The sequence below is a fragment of the Rhinopithecus bieti genome, unplaced genomic scaffold, assembly GCF_001698545.2.
Source record: "Rhinopithecus bieti isolate Rb0 unplaced genomic scaffold, ASM169854v2 scaffold_26532, whole genome shotgun sequence".
Taxonomy (NCBI): domain Eukaryota; kingdom Metazoa; phylum Chordata; class Mammalia; order Primates; family Cercopithecidae; genus Rhinopithecus; species Rhinopithecus bieti.
In genome coordinates, this window is record NW_016812934.1 from 846974 (window position 1) to 869301 (window position 22328).

Genomic DNA, 22328 nt, shown 5'->3' on the forward strand with positions numbered 1-22328 from the left:
TGCTGGGGGACATGAATATCTCTCTCTCAGAATTGCTGGAGGGACATGAATATCTCTCTCTCAGAATTGCTGGAGGGACATGAATATCTCTCTCTCAGAATTGCTGGAGGGACATGAATATCTGTCTCTCAGAATTGCTGGGGGGACATGAATACCTATCTTTAAGAATTGCTGGGGGAGACCAAGCTCTGCAAAGTGCTAAAGTGCCGTATAAACAGAAAATACTTGTAGTGGCCCCACAGGGTATTCTATGTCTTGAACCCCTAGAACCCATGAATGCGCCCTTGTTTGGAAAAAGTATCTTTGCAAATTTCATTAAGTGAAAGATTTTGAGATGAGATCATCTTGCATTATCCAGGCAGACCCTAAATCCAATGACAAGTGTCCTTCTAGCAGAAATACAGAGGAAGACTGAGAGGAGAAGAGGAAACAGCACGTGAGGATGAAGGGAGAAACTGGAGTGATGCAGCCATGGGCCAGGGATGCCTGGAGCCACCAGAAGCTGAAAGAGACACAGATCAGACTCCCTAGAGCCTTCAGAGGAAGCACAACCCTGCTGACACCTTGATTTCAGACTGTGGCCTTTGGAACCGTGGGATGATCTATTTCTGTTGTTTCAAGCCAACTAGCTTGTGAAAATTTGTTATGACGGCCGCAGCCAGCAAACTAATACAGAACTATTGGCTTTTTTCTAAACCAAGAACTAGGAGACAGCCCCACCTACAGAAATGACTTTCATTCATCTCATTGTAGCTACAAGACTGCAAAAGCATCAAGAATGCTCATTCTTGGGCAAAATAGGGAGAACTTTTTCTCTACAAAAATAGAGAAATGAGCCAGAAATTTGCCCTCTACAAAAAATAAAAAAATTAGCCAGGCACGGTGGTGCATGCCTGTAGTCTCAGCTACATGGGAGGCTGAGGTGGGAGGATTGCTTGAGTCCCAGAGCTTGAGGCTGCAGCAAACCAAGATGGCGCCACTGCACTGTAGCCTGGGTGACAGAGAGAGATCATGTCTTTAAAAATAAATAAATAAAATACGTTTTTTTAAAAAAAAGAATGAACACATTTAATTAAAAATTAAAATGTTAATCCAAATTCACATGGGTAAAGAAAGCCAAAGAAAAGCTAGAGTCAGGCATGGAACCAAGGCATGCTTTCTGGAGAATGGTTTAGAACTTCCCTCTCCCGGCCGGGTGCGGTGGCTCACACCAGCACTTTGGGAGGCCGAGGTGGGTGGATCACGAGGTCAGGAGATCGAGACCATCCTGGCGAACACGGTGAAACCCCATCTCTTTTAAAAATACAAAAAAATTAGCCGGGTGTGGTGGCGGGCGCCTGTAGTCCCAGCTACTTGGGAGGCTGAGGGAGGAGAATGGCGTGAACCCAGGAGGCAGAGCTTGCAGAGAGCAGAGATCGCACCACTGTACTTGAGCCTGGGCGACAGAGCGAGACTCCATCTCAAAAAAAAAAAAAAAAAAAAGAACTTCCCTCTCCCATTCTTCCCTTCCAAATGGGTTTTCAGGCGGTAGGGATGATACTCAACCACGATCCAGACGGGTGGTTTAGGGTGAGCTCCCACGTGCCACATCTGTGAATCCATAGTCCAGTGCACCCTCTCCCTTGAAGCAGCCCTCACTGGTCCTTCTCCAGATCAATTCCGGGTCTCCAGCAGCCCTACCTTGGAATAGGCCAGATGCCTGAAGGCCCTGCGGGCCTCCAGGGGCTCCAGGAACTCCACGATGGCGGTGATTCCACCCTCTGGCAGCAGCACGCGGCCTAGGCTGCCAAAACGGCTGAAGGTCTCCTGCAGCTCGGCCGCCAGGGTGCCTGCCGGGAGGTTCTTGACCAGAATCACAGTCTTGCTTCGCTCTGCTGCAGCCTGCAGAGAGGAAATGCCCACACGTGGGACCACAGGAGGGAGGAGTGTCCCCAGCTGACACCAGCAGGGATTGTGGGGGTCTCCAGATGAGGCTCTCCATTTGGAACCTCAGCAACCAGGCACTTAGGAGATGGACCCAGGAGGAACCACCCTCTCTGGCATGATGCTTGCTGCAAGGCTGCCAGGCAGCTCTACAGAGGCGGGTAAGGCCTGGGACTCTGACGCTGGAGCTCCTGGATCAAATTGCAGCCCCTCCTCCACTCGTGAGCAGGGCTGCACCTTCCAAGGCTTCCAGGAGCTGGGGTCTGCATCTCAGTACCAAGGCTCCTGAACTACAGACTGCCCACCTGCTACCACGTGCAGCCAGCAGGATGTGCTGCAGAGTTAACGCCCCCTGGGAGCAGCCCCCAGCTCTCAGGAGTTGCTGGTCCCCTTGTCCTTGGGTGGGATGAGACTGAGGTATGAGTGCTGCAGGCTTTCCCCTAGGCAGAGCTCCAGGCACCCATAGGGCAGCAAACTGCAGCAGCACACTCTGCACCCTGGGCTCCTTACCTTCCCCACATCTCTTTCTCACCAGGGTTTTCTGCACTGCCCCCAATACTGTTTGCCCTTGAATCCTTGTGTCAGAATCTGCTTCTGGGAGAATTCAAACTAAAAGACTAGCTATTCAGCCTTGAGAAATGTACTTAACTGTGCTTCAGTTCCTGCAGCGACAGCAAGGACAGAGCATCTATTTCACAGGATTGCTCCAGGAAAAGTTTTCATTAACAGGGTTAGTAAAAGTACATGTAATATGAACACTCTGAAAACGTCAGCAATAATTTTATTAAAAAATAATGTTGGAGGATAATAGAAGAGCCAATAAAATATAATGGAAAAATCTAGGCATATGGCCTATCTGGGAATAAGTCTTAGTTCAGCTGCTAATTTAACCTGAGACCTTGGGTCAATTACCTTGTTTCTGTGGGCCTCAATTTTCTCATCTGCAAAATGGGCTAACAGTCACACCCATCTTATAGAGGCCACACAGGGTTAATATGAGGATTGAGTGAGGTGAGGGGAGTGAAAACCATCTGTAGGTGGGAAAGGCTGGGCACCAGTGGGCCTTTTAGGTGCAACTCAGGCTGCAGTGTTACAGTTAGAGAGAGACTCTGGGGCCAGAAAGCCTGCGGTCAAATTCAGCTCCACCATTATGAGCTGTGAAGTGACTTCACCCCTCTGTGACTGTGGTTCTTTCTGTAGAGTGGAAGCACAGTACAGCTGCTTTCACAGGGTGGCCATGCGAATGAAATGAGCCAATTAAACACGTAAACTTAGAAGAGTGCTTTGGTGAATCTTAATATATGTTAGTTATTAGTATATTTATTTTATCCGTCTATCTATCCATCCATCTATCCATCGATCCATCCATTCATCCATCTATATTCATCCACCATCCATCCACCCATCCAGTCGATCCATCCATTCATTCACCATCCATATTCATCATCCATCCATCCATCCATCCATCCATCCATCCATCCATCCCTTATCCATCTACCCATCCCCTATCCATCTTTATCCATCTATCCTCCTTATCCATCTTGAGGCAAAAATTTAAGGCCTGGGAAGGCTGTTGAAAGGGCTGTTTTGGGAATCAGAAGCCCTGAGTTTTAGTCCAGGCTCCTCTCACAAATAGACTGTTTGACCTTGTAAGTCACCTCCCCACTCTCTGAGCGTTGGTATCCCAGATTGTAAAATGAAGGGGTCTCATGATGTCTTAGGGGCCCTCTAAGCTGCAGTCATCCATAAATCTAAGACCTGCTACTTCGTGGAGAACAGGCACATGGAGGTGCTGGACTCTTCCCTGCTAGGTTCAAGAAGGGTCAAAGTCCCCAACAGACAACAGATGCTCTGGGAAGCCACTGGGTAGGGGAGTGAGATGTTGGGGGTCCGGATCTGTGTGGGGGAACTGTGGGGTTAGAGGCAGACCTATGGCTCTGGACAGACAGAATCAGGGTCAGATAGGCCACTTGTCTGAGCCCATGTAACATTTCTTCCTTTCTTTAGAGACAATTTAGAAATCAGCAATAGTCCTTAGAAGGCCAGATCCTTAAATCCATCTGCGTCTCCCCTGGAAAGGCCATTCCTGACTCTCCAGTGGCCGCTGGCTGGTGCCACCGAGAGCACTCACCTGGCTGAAGGAATCCAGGCTGACCCCGTTGTCTATGAGAAAGCGCCGCACTTCCTGGACGAGTTGGGTCTCCCCGAGAGCCACGCGCACGGCCACGCTGCCCTTGGTCTCCTGTGGGAGAGGAAAGGAGGAGTCCTGGTTGGCTGTTGGCCAGGTGACTTACCGGCCCTCCCATCTCCCAACAGCCTGCGGAGGAGGCTGGGATGGAAATGGATTCCATGGATGCTGCTCATCTTCCTACATTGATCAGATGCCCCCAGTGGCTCTGTGCCTTTTAAAAAAAAAAAAAGACAGTGTCTCACTCTGTCATATCTGTCCCCCAGGCTGGAGTGCAGTGGTGTGTTCATGGCTCACTGCAGCTTCAATCTCCCAGACTCATGCAATCTTCGTACCTCAGCCTCCTGAGTAGCTGGGACCACAGACGCACGCCACCACACCCAGCTCATTTTTCTATTTTTTGTAGAGATGGGATGGGGTTTTGCCATATCGCCCAGGCTGGTCTTGAACTCCCGGGCTTAAAGCAATCCACCTGCCTCAGCTTCCCAAAGTGCCAGGATTACAGGCGTGAGCCACTGCGCTTGGCTTCCCAGTGGCTCCGGCTTCCCAGGTCTCACACAGTAGATTCGGGACCCCAAGGTCCCCCCCGCATTCCCTCCCCTCATCAAACGGGTCTTTGCTGCCACTCCCGTGCTGAGCTCATCCCACCGCAGGGGTCCTGCAGTTGTTGACCTTGGCCTCCAAGGCTCTTACCCCACATTCCCTTGCTCCATTCGGTTTCTGCTTAAGTGTCATGTTGCTGACCAGCCGAGCCTCACAGTGACACCCTATCCCTCCCTTGACTTTTCTGTTCTCTGCCCTCACCAGGCCTGCCACACTGCACCTCTGCTAATGTGTCAGTGTCTTCTCCCTCACCAGAAGGCACCACAGGAACCTCACTGCTCCTGTTTGGGGGGTTGCTGCATTCCCAGAACTCAGAGTACTCGGGGGATATGAAGCGGCTGCAGGCCCCCAGCTGGCCTGGGTCTAAAGCTGTGCCACCTAACACAGTGCCACAAGCTCCTCAGAGCCACTCAGTCTGTGAAATGCAATGTGATGCATCCAAAGTGCTCTCCGTGGAAAACACACACGGAATTCCGTGAGGAAAAAAAGACTATATAATAGCTTATAATTTTTTTTTTTTTAACATTGTCCATATGTTGAAATTATAATATTTTGGACGACACAGTGGCTCAGGCCTGTAATTCCAGCACTTTGGGAGGCTGAGGCAGGTAAATCACCTGAGGTCGGGAGTTCGAGACCAGCCTGACCAACATGGAGAAACCCTGTCTCTACTAAAAATACAAAATTAGCCAGGCGCGGTGGTGCATGCCTGTAATCCCAGCTACTCGGGAGGCTGAGGCTGGAGAATTGTTTGAACCCAAGGGGCAGAGGTTTCGGTGAGCCAAGATCACGCCATTGCACTCCAGCCTGGGCAACAAGAGCAAAACTCTGTCTCGGAAACAAACAAACAAACAAAAATATCTTGGATAAACCGAGTTACATGAAATATATTATTAATATTAATTTTGCCATTTCATTTAGCCTTTTAAACACGTGGCCAATAGATGATTTCCAACTGCACATGTGGCTCACATTCTCTAATGGACAGCCCTGACCTTCAGTGCCTGGTGGACAGCAGTGGGCAAGGAGCTTATGAGCCAAATCCATCCATGTCCTTTGTTAATCTGACGAAAAACACTCCCAGGTTTGCCTGGGAATAACTCAGCTGCCTCTAACTCCAGATGCATGTTTTTTTGTTTGTTTGTTTTTTGAGACAGTCTCGCTCTGTCGCCTGGGCTGGAGTGTAGTGGCATGATCTCGACTCATTGAAACCTGCCTCCTGGGTTCAAGTGATTCTCTTGCCTCAGCCTCCCAAATAGCTGGGATTACAGGCATGAGCCACCACACAAGGCTAATTTTTGTATTTTTAGTAGAGATGGGGTTTCTTCATGCTGGCCAGGCTGGTCTTGAACTCCTGACCTCTAGTGATTTGCCTGCCTCAGCCTTCCAAAGTGCTGGAATTACAGGCGTGAGCCACCGTGCCCAGCCCAGATGCATGCATTTTAAAAGAAGGTATGAGGATACAAAATATACAAAGAACAGGGTATTTTCAGGCTTTCTGCAAAGTACCTTAGACAAAGCATACTTTGTACTGATATATATATTTTATATATATATAAAATATACTTTATATGACTCCTGCCTATAATCCCACCACTTTGGGAGGCCAAGGTGGGATGATCACTTGAGCCTAGAAGTTTGAGACCGGCCTGGGCAACATAGTGAGACCCCATCGCTGCAAAAATACAAATAAATTAGGCATGATGGCATGCATCTGTAGTCCTAGCCACTCGGGAGAGTGAGGTAGGAGGATTGCTTGAGCCAAGAATTTGGGAGGCTACAGTGAGCTATGAGCTATGGTCATGTCACTGCACTCCAGCCTGGGTGACAGAGCAACTTCTCTCAAAAAAAAAAAAAAAAAATTACATATATGTGTATATGTGTAAGAATGTGTGTATATATATATGTATATATATACATACACACACACCTACTTGAATATACCTTTTAAAAAGTATCCTTTTATAGAAGGTACAAAGCACATATAGGATCCAAAGTAGAAAGAATACAAAAGAGCAGATATGTCAGCTGCGTAAGTCTAGAGATCTAATATAAACATACAACATGAGGACTAGAGTTAACATTGGAGATTTCTGCTTCTAGCAAAATCTTTTGTAGTAGATTTTAGGTGTTTTCTGCCACACACACAAAAAGGGCAAGTGTGAGACGATGGAAATGTTAATTGGCTAGCCTATGGTAAGTATTTCGCTATCTATATGTCTATCAAAACATCATGTTGATTTTTAAAGCTACGTGATGTGGAGGAGCGGGATGGATGGAGAATTCAGAAGGAATAAGGCTAGACTCGACAGAGAAGGAGGAACGGAACCCAGTGACCCCTCCCCTGGCTTCAGAGACCTGGGCTGCCTGGGCTGCGGAAATCATGAGACACAGTTCAGAGCCAAGGCACCGGAGCTGGCCAGACCTAGTGTCCTCCCACCTCCACCTCTTTGCAAGTCTGTGACCTTGGACAAGTTATTGTGTCCCTGGGTCTCGGTTTCTTCATCTGGACAATGGGATACAAGAACCCCTACTTCACATGGCCATTGTGAGAACTACCACGCACTAATGCTTGTGGCCCAGCGGAAGGCTCAGGAATGTCACCTGTCAACACCACTGTCAATCGCATTCTCTGGGGTGGCTCCACACAAGGGCATGAGAAAGAAGCCAGGGCTAGAGGCTGGCTGGGGATGTTTCCAAAGGGAGGACTGGGAGACCACCTTCCATTCTAGAGACCTCTGGGAAGGCCCAAGAGGAAAGCCCTGGAGGCCCCAGCCTCACAGCTGACAGCAGCACAATGTGCCTCCTGTTCTTTTTCCCCTTCAGTTTGGCCCAGATCCCAGAGAGGATTGGTCGGCCTTTACTCACATGGTCAAAAACTTGACTCTTGGTGGCGTTGTACTTCTGTGCGATGGCATCAGCCACGGCATTCGGCCCCATGAATAATGTGTTCCAGTTGTGAGAGCTAGGAGGCAGGAGGCAGAACAGGGAGATCAGACCAAGCTGGAGGAGGGGAACTCGCTCTCAGACATGAATCCTGTAAGAAATGGGCTCCTAGGCCTGCCTTTCTACGTTCCTCCAATTTCCCTATCATGGGCTATAAATACAGGGCCTGAAGACAACCAGAGGGATGATGACAGGGACCATCCCTAAGAGTGCTTCATCTGTGTCAGGGACTAAGAACTTCGCATACATTCACTCATTGAAACCTTACAGCAACACAAAAGTACGGCACTACTATCATTCTCCCATTTTACAGATGAGAAAACTGAAGCTCGGTAAGGTATGAACTAAACCCATCAGGAGTCAGAAGACCCAGGCAGCTTAGAAAGCACAGGGTGAGGATGGTAGATGGTTGAGGTTGGGGCTCAGCAGCTCCAGGGGCACTGAGGACCTGGTGCTGTTGGCTTTGTCCTGGGCCTCCTTCTTTTTCTTATAGGATGATGATCCTAGGGCACTGGCGTCCTCGCTGGCTTCCTTCTTGATGGTGGATGGTAATACGTGGAGCATCCTGCCCTGGACGGGGATGACAGGAAGGGAGTAAACAGAAACCCTGCCTTTAAGCCATGTTTCCCAGTGGAGGATGTTGGCTTCTGCCACGAGTAAGGTGGACCTGGCACTGATCAGAGGGTGGGAGAGAGGTCAGGTAGAACGTGACCACTCTCTTCCCATCTGACACAGGGATTCGACGTTGTAAGGAGGCCACCTGACACAGCTACACACAGGAAACTTCGGTCGGTGTATAACCTGCACCCGCGGCCCTCTCCTCGCTCCTCAAGCCTGCATCACATCCTGTCCCTGCACCGGTGAGTGAGGTGAGTGAGAATGTGAGCTTCATGCCGGGGGGCCAGGTCTGGCCTGATGACAACAAAGGGGTCAAGAAATCATGAATAAATGAATGAACAAGCAAAGGAGAACGGGTGAGGATGAGGTAGCCTGGGGCTTGAGGATGTATGCTAAGTAGATGACTTGGTAACACTGGGAAAAGAGAAGTTTCTTATATTCCACTGTGGCCATTTTAATATGCCTCTGTAAAAATTCCTTTCTTCTTACTCCTCTTCCAAGGTGGGATCTATAGAAATGGAGAGCAAATTCATCCATTCAAGGAATATTTTTTCAGTGCCTGCTATGTGCCAGACACAAGTGTAGGTGCCACAGATCAGTGACCAGAACAGATCAGACCCTGCCCTCATGCGATTTACCTTCTAGTGGCTTGTGTGAGGCGGTGACTTAGCATGCCACTGCACGTTTTCTTAGGCCCACAAAGTGGACGCCTGTGTCCACACACACACACAGACACACATACACAGCCTTTCCTGACCACGTGAGCCCACAAAGTGCACGCCTGTGTCCACACATACACAGACACACACACACACACACACACAGCCTTTCCTGACCACGTGAGTTGTCCCGCAGCCTCCTGGTCAACCCAGGAGGGGCCTCACCTGGAATACCTGCCCGTCCACCTCCGAGTAGGCCTTTACAGCATGCTCAGGGAACATGAAGGTGACGAATGCAAAACCCTTGGGTTTCTTGGTCAGGCTGTCGATGGGGTAGTGGAGCTCAGACAGGGGACCTGAGGACAGGAGAAGTGTCGGTCTCTGGTGGGCCAGGCCACTCAGCCCCAGGGAAGAACGTGGTGAGCACCAGCTGTGAGCCAACCTCACAGGTCACGGGTGTCATTTCCCAGTCCCCTACGCGTGTCTATCCTAAGAGCAACAATACCTGGGTTGGAGCCCAGCACCACCACCTACTACACATGTAGCCTGCCTTGAGCAAATCACTGAGCCTCCCCATGCCTCAGTCTTTTCATCTGTATAACGGCACAATGGTACCTAGCTCATGGGCAGCTGCAACAACTAGAGTTAGTGCCAAAGAAGCGTCTTCCATGATGATATTAGCATCATGCTCAAATTAAAGCACACCCTTTCTGCAGTGCTTTCCACTGTGAACCCCAGGGTGTGAAGGCATCCCCTCTCTGGGTCTTTCCTTCCCAAATGGACATTTGGGGTATATCAAAGAATGCCCAGTCAGCCCAGCCATGCAGTGTAAGCCGGGATGCCAGCCTGTGTGAAGGATCTGGTGAGCAGATCGGTGAATGGAACACATAGTCCTATTGGGGGCAGGCCCCAGCCTTGGAGGTCAGATCAGTTTTCCTGATGGCAGGCCCTACTCAGGGCATCCTTATCTTGACAACGGGGCCTACATCAGGTGTTCAACCTACATCTCCGATCCTCCACACCCTACAGCTGGCCTCTGAATAGACATGGGGAGACACTGCTGAGATCTCAAAGGTATCAAGACCTCCCCTCATCCTGAACCCTCCCTTCCTGCCCTTCAACAATGGTAACTCTACAAACAAACACAGCCTATTGTCACCAAGCTGGACTATGGGCCCTCAAGCCCATGGCCTGAGAAATAACAGCAACAACACTAACCTTGACACTGTCAAATCTATTTGGTGCTCAGCTTGGATAACAAGACTTTACATAATGAAGAATTCAGATATGGAGGAACGCCGTGTAGGTATACTCATCAGGCAAAACCTGTACAGTTACTCAATTCCAATACTGAGTGGCAAGAGTTTGGACAGCAAGGGAGTATCTCAAAAAAGTCATCCAAATCACTTCAATTCTGAATTTGGAGAAGTTAGAGAGCTCAGACAGCAAAAGATGCCAGAGATGCTATTAATATCTTTTACTTCCTGTCCTGCGAATCCCTGCTTTCATCATGTCACTGAATCCTCACAGCAGCTCAGGGGCACTTGGTCCCATTTTACAGATGAGAAAACTGAGGCAAGAGATGTGGAGTCATGTGTACACTGGGACTTGAACCCAGGATGTCAGAGTCAGAGCCTGGTTCCCACAGCCGCTGGGCAATCCACGGCCCAGAGGCCTCCCCCCTACCATATTTGGAGAAGAGCTTCTCCAGATCCTCCTCGGTGCTGGTGTAGGGCAGGTTCCGTACAAACAGCCTTCCGGACTCGGCTAGGTCCTCCTCCTCTTCGTTCTCCCCGAGCATCCGGCCTTGCCAGGATTTGGTGGTATTCTTTGGCGCAACATTGGTGGTGGGGACATTCTTTTCCCTGAACACCTCGATGTAGCGCCCACCTGCAATGAAGAGGAGTCAGGGCTCCAGGCGGAGGCCTAGAACTTGCCAGCGACTCCTTGCTGGTGACTCCAAACTCTTCTCTGCTGCCTTCCAGAAAACACAATCAACGTGGCAGATGACAACACCCAACACCTGCCCTGTCACCTGGGCCAGCAGCGTAAGCCAACACCAGGCCTGAACCCAAATCTCACTCACCCTGCCAGTTCAGCTTCAGCCCTGGAGGGAGCCTGCCTGAGTTATCCCAGACCACAGCGATGCATTCTCTAAACTCCGGGCTGTATTCTCTGGCACTGCTTGTTGTTCTGTCTTGGGAAAGGTCTTAGGTGACAGCCCAGCCCTGGGTACTTACCTGCTGATGATTTATTTACATGCACAGCCCGTGTGCCTGATTAGGGTACTATTATCACTATATCCTGCACAGGCACTACTAGCTGTTCAATAAATACCCAACTCCTGACTTGCTAACAAGATTCCCAAGGCTCTCCATCTTCTCTAACACAACTCAAGTCTTCACTGGGGTTGATGGCTGGATTCAAATCACTTGTCTTGCCCAGGGATTGGTCAAAGATTACATCCCTGGGTATTGTTCCAAAGACCTCCCAACTCTAGGGAATTTGCACGTGCTGTTTCCTCTACCGAATATCCTGCCTGTAGAGACAGAGCCTGCTTCCTCAACTGCAGGTTTGTGTACCAATGTTGCCCCTCAGTGAGGCCAAAGCAGACAGGACCCTGTTTAAAGCCAAGCCTCCTCAAATCCCTGCCTTCCCCAGGACCCGTGCCTCCTGTGTGTTTTCCTGTAGCATGGATCACACATTTAACTACCTGTCTCTCCCTGCTAAGTCAGTTTACTCTCTGTCAGCTCTGGAAGGGCAGGGATTTGGGTCTGTTTGCTCCCTGCTGTGTCCCCAGTGCCTAGAACAGTGTCTGCAGAGAGTCAGTACTCAATAAGAACGCGTAAAGGAAATGAAGGAACGAAGAAACCCTGTAACACAGAGACAGCACGTGGCCAGGGCTTCCTTACCCATGTACTCCCGGTTGCATTTCAGAGCTTGCTTAACTTCCTCTTCATTGCTGAAATCCACAAAAATGTATCCTGACAGAGGACAATGACAGAGATAAAATTTGCAGGACTTGCAGACATTTGTGAGGGTCCCCAGAGGAATACCCCTACTGTGCTAGGAGCAGAAGTGAGGGAGAAATCTCTACCTTTGCCAAATCTCCAAAATACAAAGGGTCTCCCTCTCTCTCTCCCACCCACAGCCCAATTTCCCTCTGCAGGGAGCATCCAGACCCCAGCCTGGTGTTGTGGATGAAGATGCTGAGTGCCAGGAGTCGGAAGCCCAGGAGGCATTTCTGTCTCCCTCCAAGCCTCACCCCACCCTTGACTGGCACCTGCTCCAAGCCATTCTCTGGAGAAGGGCCTGTGGCTAAAGCATGAGGACCCATCTAGGTGCTGGAAGCACCGTCTCCATACCCACTCTGCTCCTGGGTGCCTGAGGCCTTGACTTGCACAAAAAAACAAGCAAATGGGGGAGTCTTTCCTCTAGCACAAGAGGCTCTGCTTCCTGACCTCTTTGGGCCTCAACCCTGTGAGGCAACAAGATGAGGACCATTCCCCTGCTTTTCTGGAGCATTAAGGAAATCCTCCCAGGGGTACACAGCTAACAGCTGGCAATGTCTATTAATTGGTCCAAAGCCCTTGGGTTTTCTGCCTTTAATCACAAGGCTGTTTAGATGCTCTCCGTGACTCCTCTGTGCCCTCCTTTCCTATATTCCAGGCACCTCATCCATCCCTATAAACATCTTCCATCCTTCTCCGTCCTCCTCTCCATGGCCACACCCTGGGCCCCATCACCACTGATCCTCCCTTAGAGGATGGCAAATGCCTGGCTCCAGGACCCATTCTTCACCAGCCAGGGACCATCCTAAATCTGATCACTGCCCTCCCCTGCTCTAAGCTCCCAGGGGCCCCTGCATCCTGACTGAAGCCCACAATCTTTTTCTTTTTGAGATTGGGTCTTGCTATGTTGTCCAGGCTGGATTTGAACTCCTAGGCTCAAGTAATCTTCCCACTTCAGACTCCTGAGTAGCTGAGACTCACACAATCTTTAATGAGGCCCCTAAAGCTTAAGAGGCCCAGCCTGCCTCTTCCCCAGCTCTCCTGCAGGGGATATTCTGCTGCTTTTCAATATTTCATGCTTGGATCCCAGCTCTCTCCAACTCCAGGGCCTCCAATATGGTTTTCTCTTGGCCCCGACAACTCAGATATGCTTCTTCCTGCTCCCTCTCTGTTCTCTGAAGTGCCATAAAAGCAAGGGTACCACCACCATCACCACCATGAATATTAACAGCAGCTTTCACAGAGTGTGCAACAGGGGCTTAGCACTGCACTAAATGCTGTACACAGAGCCATTCATGCAACTTGGTGAGACAGGTTTACCTGACTGCACAGAAAACAAACAAACAAACAAACAAAAACTGAGGCTAAGTCCCTTGTCCAAGGTCATAGGGCTCCTACCTGAGATCTGCACCTAGGCAGAGCCCTTTCCCCTGACCTCACCCTGCCCTGTAATCAGTCTGCTGGGAGAAGGATGGGTGGCTGAATGGTCAGCCGGGGAAGCGGGACTTTCCTGATAAGAGGAGAGTTGGGGAAGAAACGCAGAAACGTGACAGTGAGGAGACCATCCCTCAAGCACACTTTCTTCCCCAGGTGTCAGCCTATGTAGATCTCAACTGCTTTGCCCAGGCCAGTGGCTTCTTGCCAAAGAGAGTACACATCCAGCGGCTTCCAGCCTCCAGCCTCCCTGCAGCTACAGGGCCTCAGGGTGGTTCTCTTGAGAAGCAGCAAGTCTGCTGCTGAATCTCCCGCAGTGCCCTAGTCTGGCCAGCAAGGAGGAGTAGGCACAGGCAGGTGCCCACCTTCCTGAGCTCAGACACTCTGCCTTCCAGCCACATTGCTCATCTCAGGGAGGCCGGAACCTAGGGCTCTGAAGCCAAGGTAGGTGTCTGGTTGCCTAGAGTGTAAACCTGCGGGGAGGGTGGCATGGGGCAACACCACGTAGGCTCAGCAACTCAGAGCCCTGCACACCAGCAGAGCTGCCTGTGGACATGGCCCAGCAAACCCCAGGACCTGATGGCATTTGTTTCAGTGCAGTAGGTGAGCCCACTGGGATAGGCAAAGGCTAACATGAGGAAGGGAAGGATGAAAAGCACAGGTGAAAACTCCATCCCTATACACCAGGCCTTCAAAGGCTGGGGCAAGAGATGCAGCCTTGACCTGCCCAGGCTGACCACATCCACACAACTGAGGACCACCAATAGGAAGAAGAACGGGTGCCCTTAAAACTTCTCCCTTATTCAACTACCCCAACCTTCCATCTTCACTGTCTGCCCCCTTTCCCACCCGGAAACATCCCAGATCTTACCTGTTTTATTCCCATGAGCGTTTCTCACAATTCGAATGGCCACTGGTTTCAGGGGTGCCAGAAATTCCGTAACATTTTTCTGTAAGAAGTTTTTTTCCCCTTACCAACCACATAATAAAAACACAACCCAACGAAAAGACATGGGGCAAATTTCTGAATCAGAAAGGATTACAAAGTGTTTCATTCTTTAGTTTTCTCTTTCCTTATACATATCTCTTCTCCAATTACCTTGGAAAAAATTTGAAAAGAAAATTGGAGAAGAAATGAGTAATATAAAATAGCAGTGTCACTATCAGCACTAAAATAGCGACGTCACTATCAGCATTTTAAGGCATTGTTTCCCCCCTAGATAATTTTATATACTTGGGATTAAATCTGGCTTTTTTCACTTCTCGGTAAGCTTGAGTATTTGGTTTTTGTGTATTAGTTTTGTAAGCAGCCACCTCGTGGTTTTTGCTTTGTTAATTAAAGCATGTGATTTTCAGAATGGTTGGTACTGAAATAATTCTGACAAAATTACAAGACAACTCAGTGAGTTTCATAAAACCTGAATGCTTGCTACTCTGAAGTTTGATAAGTTGTAATTCGGAAATTTATAAACATAGAGTACCAGAACAGAAAAAGATTTCAAGAGAAAAAAGGGCAAAAGACATGAACGGGCACTTTCCAAAAGAGAAAATATATTGGCCAGGTGGGGTGGCTCACGCCTGTAATACCAGCACTTTGGGAGCCCAAGGCGGGAGGATCACCTGAGGTCAGGAGTTCGAGACCAGCCTGGCCAACATGGTGAAACCCTGTCTCCAACTAAAAATACAAAAATTAGCTGGGCATGGTGACGGGTGCCTGTAATCCCAGCTATCCGGGAGGCTGCAGCAGAAGAATCACTTGAATCTGGGAGGTGGAGGTTGCAGTGAGCTGAGATTGCACCATTGTACTCCAGCCCGGGAGATAAAAGCGAAACCCTCAAAACAACAACAAGATATACATAATCTACAAATGTGAGAGAGTATGATCCATCTTATAAGTAATTTAAAATATAAATTAACATGAGATGCCAATTTTACCTATCACTGATAAAACATTAATAATACCCAGGGTTCAGGAAAATGGGCACTTGTAGACTCTGCTACAGGGAATATCAACTAGCAATGCTCCCAGAGGGCAACTGATATTCTGTGCCAAAGCCTTAGAATTGTACACGCATGTGCCTATACGGAATATTTATCTGGAGCAAAGATCAGCAAACTACGGTCCATGGGCCAAATACCACCACCGTCTGCTTTTGTCTGGCTTGCAAGCTAAAAATGGTTTTTACATCTTAAAGGATTATTTACCAAAAAAAGAGAAAACAGTGAATATGTGACAGAGATTAAATGGCTTACAAAGCCTAAAATATTTACCATCTGGCCTTTACAGACGAAGTCTGCTCACCCCTGATCCCAAGGAATTGAATTATTATAATAGCAAAAAATTGGATACAACTCCCATGTCCCAATTTAGGAGACTGAGTAAACCTGTAGAAGTTTACCCTGAGTAAGGAAGAGCATGAGTATAAAAACTGCTGCTGTAACAGAGTATATTCAATATTCAAAGAGGTCTATGACATATCGTGATGAGGAGGAAAAAGGGGTTTCCAAAGAGTTCCGAGTAAAGGATTGCTTCTTAGACATACAAAGACAAAAACGTCCAAGAAGAGGCTTCAGTGAGCTATGATGGCACCACTATACTACAGCCTGGGCAACACAGCGAGACCCTGTCTCACAAAAAAAAAAAAAAAAAAAAAAAACACACACAAAACTAAAAACAAAGGAAAACAAAACAAAAACCATCTAAGAAGACACATCCAAAACGTAGCAGTGGATGTCACTGGGTAGGACACAGGTGTGTTGGCTGAACAGCCCCAGTTTGCCTGGGATGAGTTGTCACTGCATCTGGAGTCATTAGATCCGTGGTAATTACATCCACAGCCTGGCACCCCTCTCACTCTCAATTTAGTGTACATGATAATTTAGTAGTCATCCTACTTAGAGGCAATTTTTAAATATGTTTTATTTAGCTACACGGTTTTGAATTTTCTATACTGAACTTCTATTACTTTCATGAAGAGTGAAAATTAAGTGTTCTTCCGCTGTTACAGACCCAAAGGCAGCAAACTACAGTCCACAGGCCAAATCTGGCCCACTGCCTGTTTTTGTAAATAAAGTTTTATCTATTTTTACCTACTTTCTGAGACTGCTTCCTTGTTATAAGAGCAGCGTGAGTAGTCACAACAGAGACCATGTTGATCACAAAGCCTTAAATATTTACTGGCTGACCCAACCCCCACCCTTTCCTCTAACCACCCTGGTATGGGTACCAGTGAGTGAAACCAGAACCTCCTTTGTCTTGGTGTAGCCATCCCTGTTTCCTGACCCCGACAATGCCAGAGATCTTATTTCTCAGCCTTTTTGGCCGCCAATTCCTTCCAGCTCATGTCCTTAACTGACTCTAATGCCCCCATGCACCAAAGGCTCCTGGCCTTCCCACCCTCGTCTCCTGCTCCCACAGGCTCCCGACCCTTGTCCTCAGTCAGCACATACCTCTGTGACATTGAACGGGGCTCCCCGCAGCTTCACGGTGTGGGAGGTGGTGGGCTCCTTCTGGTTTGCTGGTTTCTCTGTCTGAGTGATCAGAAAAACAAACAGAAGTGGCCACACTAACCTTTCATACAGGTGCAGGAGGTGGCACACTGGGACATTTCACTGCCAGAGAAGGTGCCTGCTGTCAGGGAGAACTGGGGAACACTGGGAAGCATCCATGTCTACCGTGATGGAGTCTGGCCAGAGGTGGGGCTAGGTGATGCCAAGTCTCCATGGGCCCCTGAGATGAGGGCTGGAACCAGAGCCTGGCAAGCTATGGGCACTTGGACAGGAGCCCTGGGGCCACAAGGAGGGGCAGGGTGAGAATGGGAAGGAGCCCTGAAGAACAGGGCTGTCAGTACCACTATGCAGGGCTTATCAATGCCAGACACTGAGTCAAGCACTTTACAGATGTCAGTGATCTACTAAATCTTTACAACAATCCAATGGGGATTATGGGTTCTGGATGTCTTTTCCCCACAATTCTGGAATCCAAACAGTTCTGAAAACCTAAGTTTCTAGTAACTTTTATGGCAACAAAACCTGCCCCGACTCGAATGCACTTCCCAGCAAAGCCTGCCGTGAGTGGATGTGAGCCCATTTATAGCTTATGCTGATTCATGTAGTGCAAGCAGTCTTGTCTATGCATTGCAGAAAAGACAATGGGGTGCTGCCTTTTATCCTGTATTTAGTAACAAGGTAGGCGGAGGGGAGTGAGCCCTGCTGGGGTACTTCATTCCAGAGGATTCTCTTCCTAAAATCTGAAGATTCCAGAATTCCAGCATATACTTAGCCACAGGGTCAGAAACCAGAGGCAGGGAGCAGTGCTACCATGAGTGTCTTTTGTAGATGAAAATTAAGAGGCTGAAGGAAGTAAAGTATCTCACCTAAGGACCAACAGCTACTAAATGATGGAGCTAGGATTTGAACGCGTAATTCTGACTTCCCCACACTCTACTACCTCTCTGAAATATACAATTTTGGGGGGAAAAAAAAGGACAGGGTGCATAATTAGAAGAGGCAGAAAATAAAAGGAGGGAGGAAGAAGAAAGGGAACAGACGAAACAAAAGAGGAGGATGAAGCCTGCTTTCATCTCATTTGAAAATACAGGGCTGGGGCCAGGTGCAGTGGCTCACGCCTGTAATCCCAGCAATTTGGGAGGCTGAGGTGGGTGGATCACTTGAGGCCAGGAGTTCGAGATCAGCCTGGCTAATATGGTGAAACTCTATCTCTACTAAAATACAAAATTAGCTGGGTGTGGTGGCATGTGCCTGTAATCCCAGCTACTCAGGAGGCTGAGGCATGAGAATCACTTGAACCCGGGAGGCAGAGGCTGCAGAGAGCTGAGACTGCACCATTGCACTCCAGCCTGGGCGACAGAGCAAGACTGTCTTAAAAAAAGAGGAAAAAAAAAAAAAAAAAGAAAATACAGGGCTAGGCAGGGGAGAAGTGATACTTCACAGAAAGGAGGGAACAGGGACCTGGACAACATGTAAAACTGCTCTGTCTCTGATGCAGAGAGGACTCCCAGGTCGGAGACGAGTTGGCTGACCTCCAGGGAAGTGCCCACATTTATGATCTCGACTTCAAACCCCAAAGACCTGGGGCTAAGTCCTGAACCCACCACCTCCCACCCACAACCTTGGCTGAGGCACCTTCCTTCTCCAGGCCTCAGTTTCCTCATCTGTAAAATGGAACAAGAGCAATACCTGCCTGCAAGATCGTAATGAAATGCAACGGCATGGCAGGCACGGTGCCCAGTGTGTAGCGCAGGCTGTTGATCCTCCCTATTATTGCTGATGACTGCTCTGCACCCCTCTGCCTGTGTTGTTAGCAAATACAAAGGATAAAGGCTCAGAGCCATCACTCAGCTCACTCCCGCCCCATTGGTGGGATGTGGGTGTGTTGACCGGGCTGCTCCAGTTTGCCCAGGATAATTAGTCACTGTATCTGTAGTCATTAGACCTGCAGTAACTACATCCACAGCCTGGCACCCCATTGGACTAGCATCTCACTTTTAACTCAGTGTGCATAATAATTTGTCACCCTATTTATAGGCAATTTCTGGAAGGCAGGTGACCTCTCCAGGTTAGCAACAGAAAATAAATGCAGAGGCTGGGTGCAGTGGTTCATGCCTGTAATCCCAGCACTTTGGGAGGCTGAGGTGAGTGGATCACTTGAGGTCAGGAGTTTGAGACCAGCCTGGCTGACATGGCAAAACCCCATCTTGACTAAAATACAAAAAAGTAGCTGGGTGTGGTAGCGCATGACTATAATCACAGCTACTCGGGAGGCTGAGGCAGGAGAATCACTTGAACCCAGGAAGCGCAGGTTGCAGTGAGCTGAGATTGCACCACCACACTCCAGCCTGGGTGACAGAGCAAGACTCCATCTCAGTAAAATAAAATAAAATAAAAATAAAAACAGAAAAGAAATGCAGAAACGACACACGGCGAGCAAGCGGCAGGGCCAAGATCGGGAAGCCTTCGGACTGCAGAGCTGCGTCTTTCCCCAACATTCCACTCTTCTAACAGAGGAGCGGTGGGGACCATGGGCAAGCAGGAGAGCGGACCTCCTCCCTTGGCATCTGCGGGATACACACGCACCTCAGCTCTGGCCTCCGGTGCTCTCTTTTTCCCAGCTGGCATCCCTTGCTCTTGGCCTGCACCCTTGCTGTCTCTTTCCTGCAGGATTGGGGTGGCGGAGGAAGCCTCTTCACCGGCCTCACTCCCTTCATCACAGTGCACGGCTTCATCTTCACTTTCCTCTTCTTCCGAGGAAGAGGACGACCCGGCCTTCACCATCTTGGATTTCAGGTAATCCATGTCTGACAGCTCCTTCTGCACAGCTGCCTTCGGTTCGAGGCTTGCCTCTTCTGGAAAAACAGGGAGGCTGAGATCAGTGATAGCTATGAGCAAACCAGAGTTTGGAGGCAGCAAATGGCAGATGGTCCTCCTAGTGAGAGGCCTGAGGCCCCACGCCCTGGTGTCCTCGCCACACTGTGTCCATGGCCCCTGTGCCCAGCATCCCCCATAAGTCCTCTGATTAGCAGTGCCAAATGGGGTGGGGCTACTGCAGCTTTGATATTCTCTGTGCCACACATTGAGCTCCTGGCTCCCTGCCACCAGCCATGTCTTCCCAGTTCTCTCTATATGGCAGCCTCCATGACACTTTTCAGAGTAGGTACAGGATGGTCAGTCTCTGCTTGACACCCTCCAGGGGTTTCTGGATGCTCAGGGTGAAACTCAAGCTCCTCATCAGGGACGGCTGCGTGGGCCTCTCCCACTGTCTCCTCCTGCTCCAGCCATCCCAACCCACATCAAGCCCCTCAAGCCCATGCATTTTCCTTTCCTCTGTGTCTTTGCTGTTCCCCTGCCTGGAACCCCTTTCTTCTCCCCTCCCCTACCGTGTCCCACCAAGTCCCCTGAGTTCCTCGGATGTAAACTTAGGGCAGAAACATTACCAGGCATAACTGCACTAAATGCACATCCTCTCACCGTTAGACCCAAATAGACTCCCAGCTCTCCACCGAGCAAATACTCTCCCGTGTTGCAGTTGCTCCCTTGCCCACCAGGCCTCCCCAGACACCACAAACCCCTTCTGAGGACAAAGGCTCACTCCCTCACCTCCTCAGGGAGCCCTTCCCTGATAACTCTCCTGTCCCACTTTCCTGCTTTCTCTCTGTAGCATTCATCATCCTATGTTATACCCGACAGTGGACTTATTTGCTTACTGTTCCTCTCCACAACCATAATCACAGCTCCATGGGGGAATAGACCCTTCTGTCTTTTGCTTATCAACATGGTCCCAATGCCTGAAGTATGCCTGGCAGATAGTAGGTGCTCAAGAAATATTTGTTGAGTAATTGACTGACTGACTGAATACCCAAGTAGGATCAGTGAAGGCAGACGCACCTGCAGAGGGATCATCACCCCCCCACCCCCGCCGCCCGCCCCCACCACTGGAGAGCTCAAGGGCTCACCTGACTCCTAGAGTCTGGCACAGAGGGGCCCCCAGTGCCGATGAGCCCAATGGCAAGCACAGGTCCGTGCACATGGAGCACACAGTCCCCATGCCCTCACCTTCCAGGTCCTCCCCGGCTCCCTCCTCCTCACTCTCCTGCTCAGAATCGGAGTCGAAGTTCAGGTAGTCGCTAGCCGGCTTGCTCTTCCCTTTCGAGGGCTCAGCATCCAGGCCATCGTTCGCCCAAGTGGCTGCCTGCGCTCGCCTCTGATGAACTGACAGAAACTCCTGGAACTCTGTATCCTCCTTCAGCTGGTGGCACCAGAACCCGGGCAGCAGGGACACGGGAAAAAGGGAGAGGAAGAGGCAGAGAAGGCTCAGGTGGGGCTTGATCTTTCTAACTCTTAGGAGGGTGAGAAGATCCCTCAAGCTCATTTCCCCCATTCTCTAGAGGACCCCGAGGTTCAGCTGGGTCAGTTCTGAGGAAGGCAGAGTTGACTCCTCACCAGACAAAACTAAAAGGACATGAAGACAAGGCCAGGGGAGACCAGAGGCACAGGTCTCTGCTTCCCAGGGCCAGCCTCCATCCTCTCCAGCCTCTTCGCTCTCCCAGCCTCCACCCTCTCCAGTCTCTTCCCTTTCCCAGTCTCCTCCCTCTCCCAACCTCCACCCTCTCCAGCCTCCACCCTCTTCACCCTCTTCAGCCTCCACCCTCTCCCAACGTCTACCCTCTCCAGTCTCCACCCTCTTCCACCTGCTGCCCACACTCCCTCCCTCTTGGGCAACAGGACAGACTCACCTTCTCCAGTTGACCTGCCACCTTTTTCTTCTTCTCGTCCTGAAAACAGAAGGCACAGAGAGTGAGGGTCACACAGATGAAGAGAGCTGGGAAACAGAACCGCACTGACTTGGGAGGGCCCATCTTCAGGAACCAAAAGGGAGTGACTACCCTGCTGGCACTGAGGCCAGAGGCCAGAGTGACCCTTTACATACTTCCTTAATTTCTGGAGTACTAGAGTCTTTTGGAGGCTGCTTGGGCTGGCTTGGTTTCTGGGCATGTTTGCTCCAGGCTCTGGGTTTGGCTGGGTCCCCAAATGACTTGCAGAACTCCACCTGTGTGGGAAAGAGAGTGATTTTCACACGTGCCATGGCACCCAGGTGTTAGGTGCTGCCCCTCAGCACCTGGGAGCTCGGGCATTTTAGACAACTGCCACTGCCTAGCTGAGTTTGCTGAAGTAGATTACACATCGCCCCCTAGCCTTGGCTTTCTTCTTCAAGTCTAGAATGTAATACTTTAACAGTCTATCAGTATAAGTCTGTAATGCTGTAATGGTAATAGCTGCCACTTACTGAGGAATTCCACATACCGTGTACTGTCTAAAGTGCTCTGCAAGTACTGATACACTGAGCCTCTCACATCAGTGACAGCTACGACTTTCTATAATTCAGATCAAGAAACTGAAGCATCAAGAAGTCAATTGCTCTGGGTTACC

The 22328-nt window shown here is 49.6% G+C and overlaps 1 protein-coding gene across 1 annotated transcript in view; it reads right to left on the reverse strand.

The window, feature by feature from the left end:
* Window positions 1-22328, reverse strand: part of RBM19 (RNA binding motif protein 19) — a 143374-nt gene that overhangs the window by 115298 nt on the left and 5748 nt on the right. Inside the window, exons 3-15 of the mRNA XM_017847347.1 lie at window positions 21829-21948; window positions 21635-21673; window positions 20955-21147; window positions 19479-19747; window positions 16833-16913; window positions 14254-14332; window positions 11850-11921; window positions 10624-10827; window positions 9163-9293; window positions 8109-8230; window positions 7583-7679; window positions 4055-4165; window positions 1681-1881 (exon numbers count right to left, since the gene is read on the reverse strand). Coding sequence (XP_017702836.1) covers window positions 1681-1881; window positions 4055-4165; window positions 7583-7679; window positions 8109-8230; window positions 9163-9293; window positions 10624-10827; window positions 11850-11921; window positions 14254-14332; window positions 16833-16913; window positions 19479-19747; window positions 20955-21147; window positions 21635-21673; window positions 21829-21948 — 1719 coding nt within the window. The remainder of the gene's footprint in view (window positions 1-1680; window positions 1882-4054; window positions 4166-7582; window positions 7680-8108; window positions 8231-9162; window positions 9294-10623; window positions 10828-11849; window positions 11922-14253; window positions 14333-16832; window positions 16914-19478; window positions 19748-20954; window positions 21148-21634; window positions 21674-21828; window positions 21949-22328) is intronic.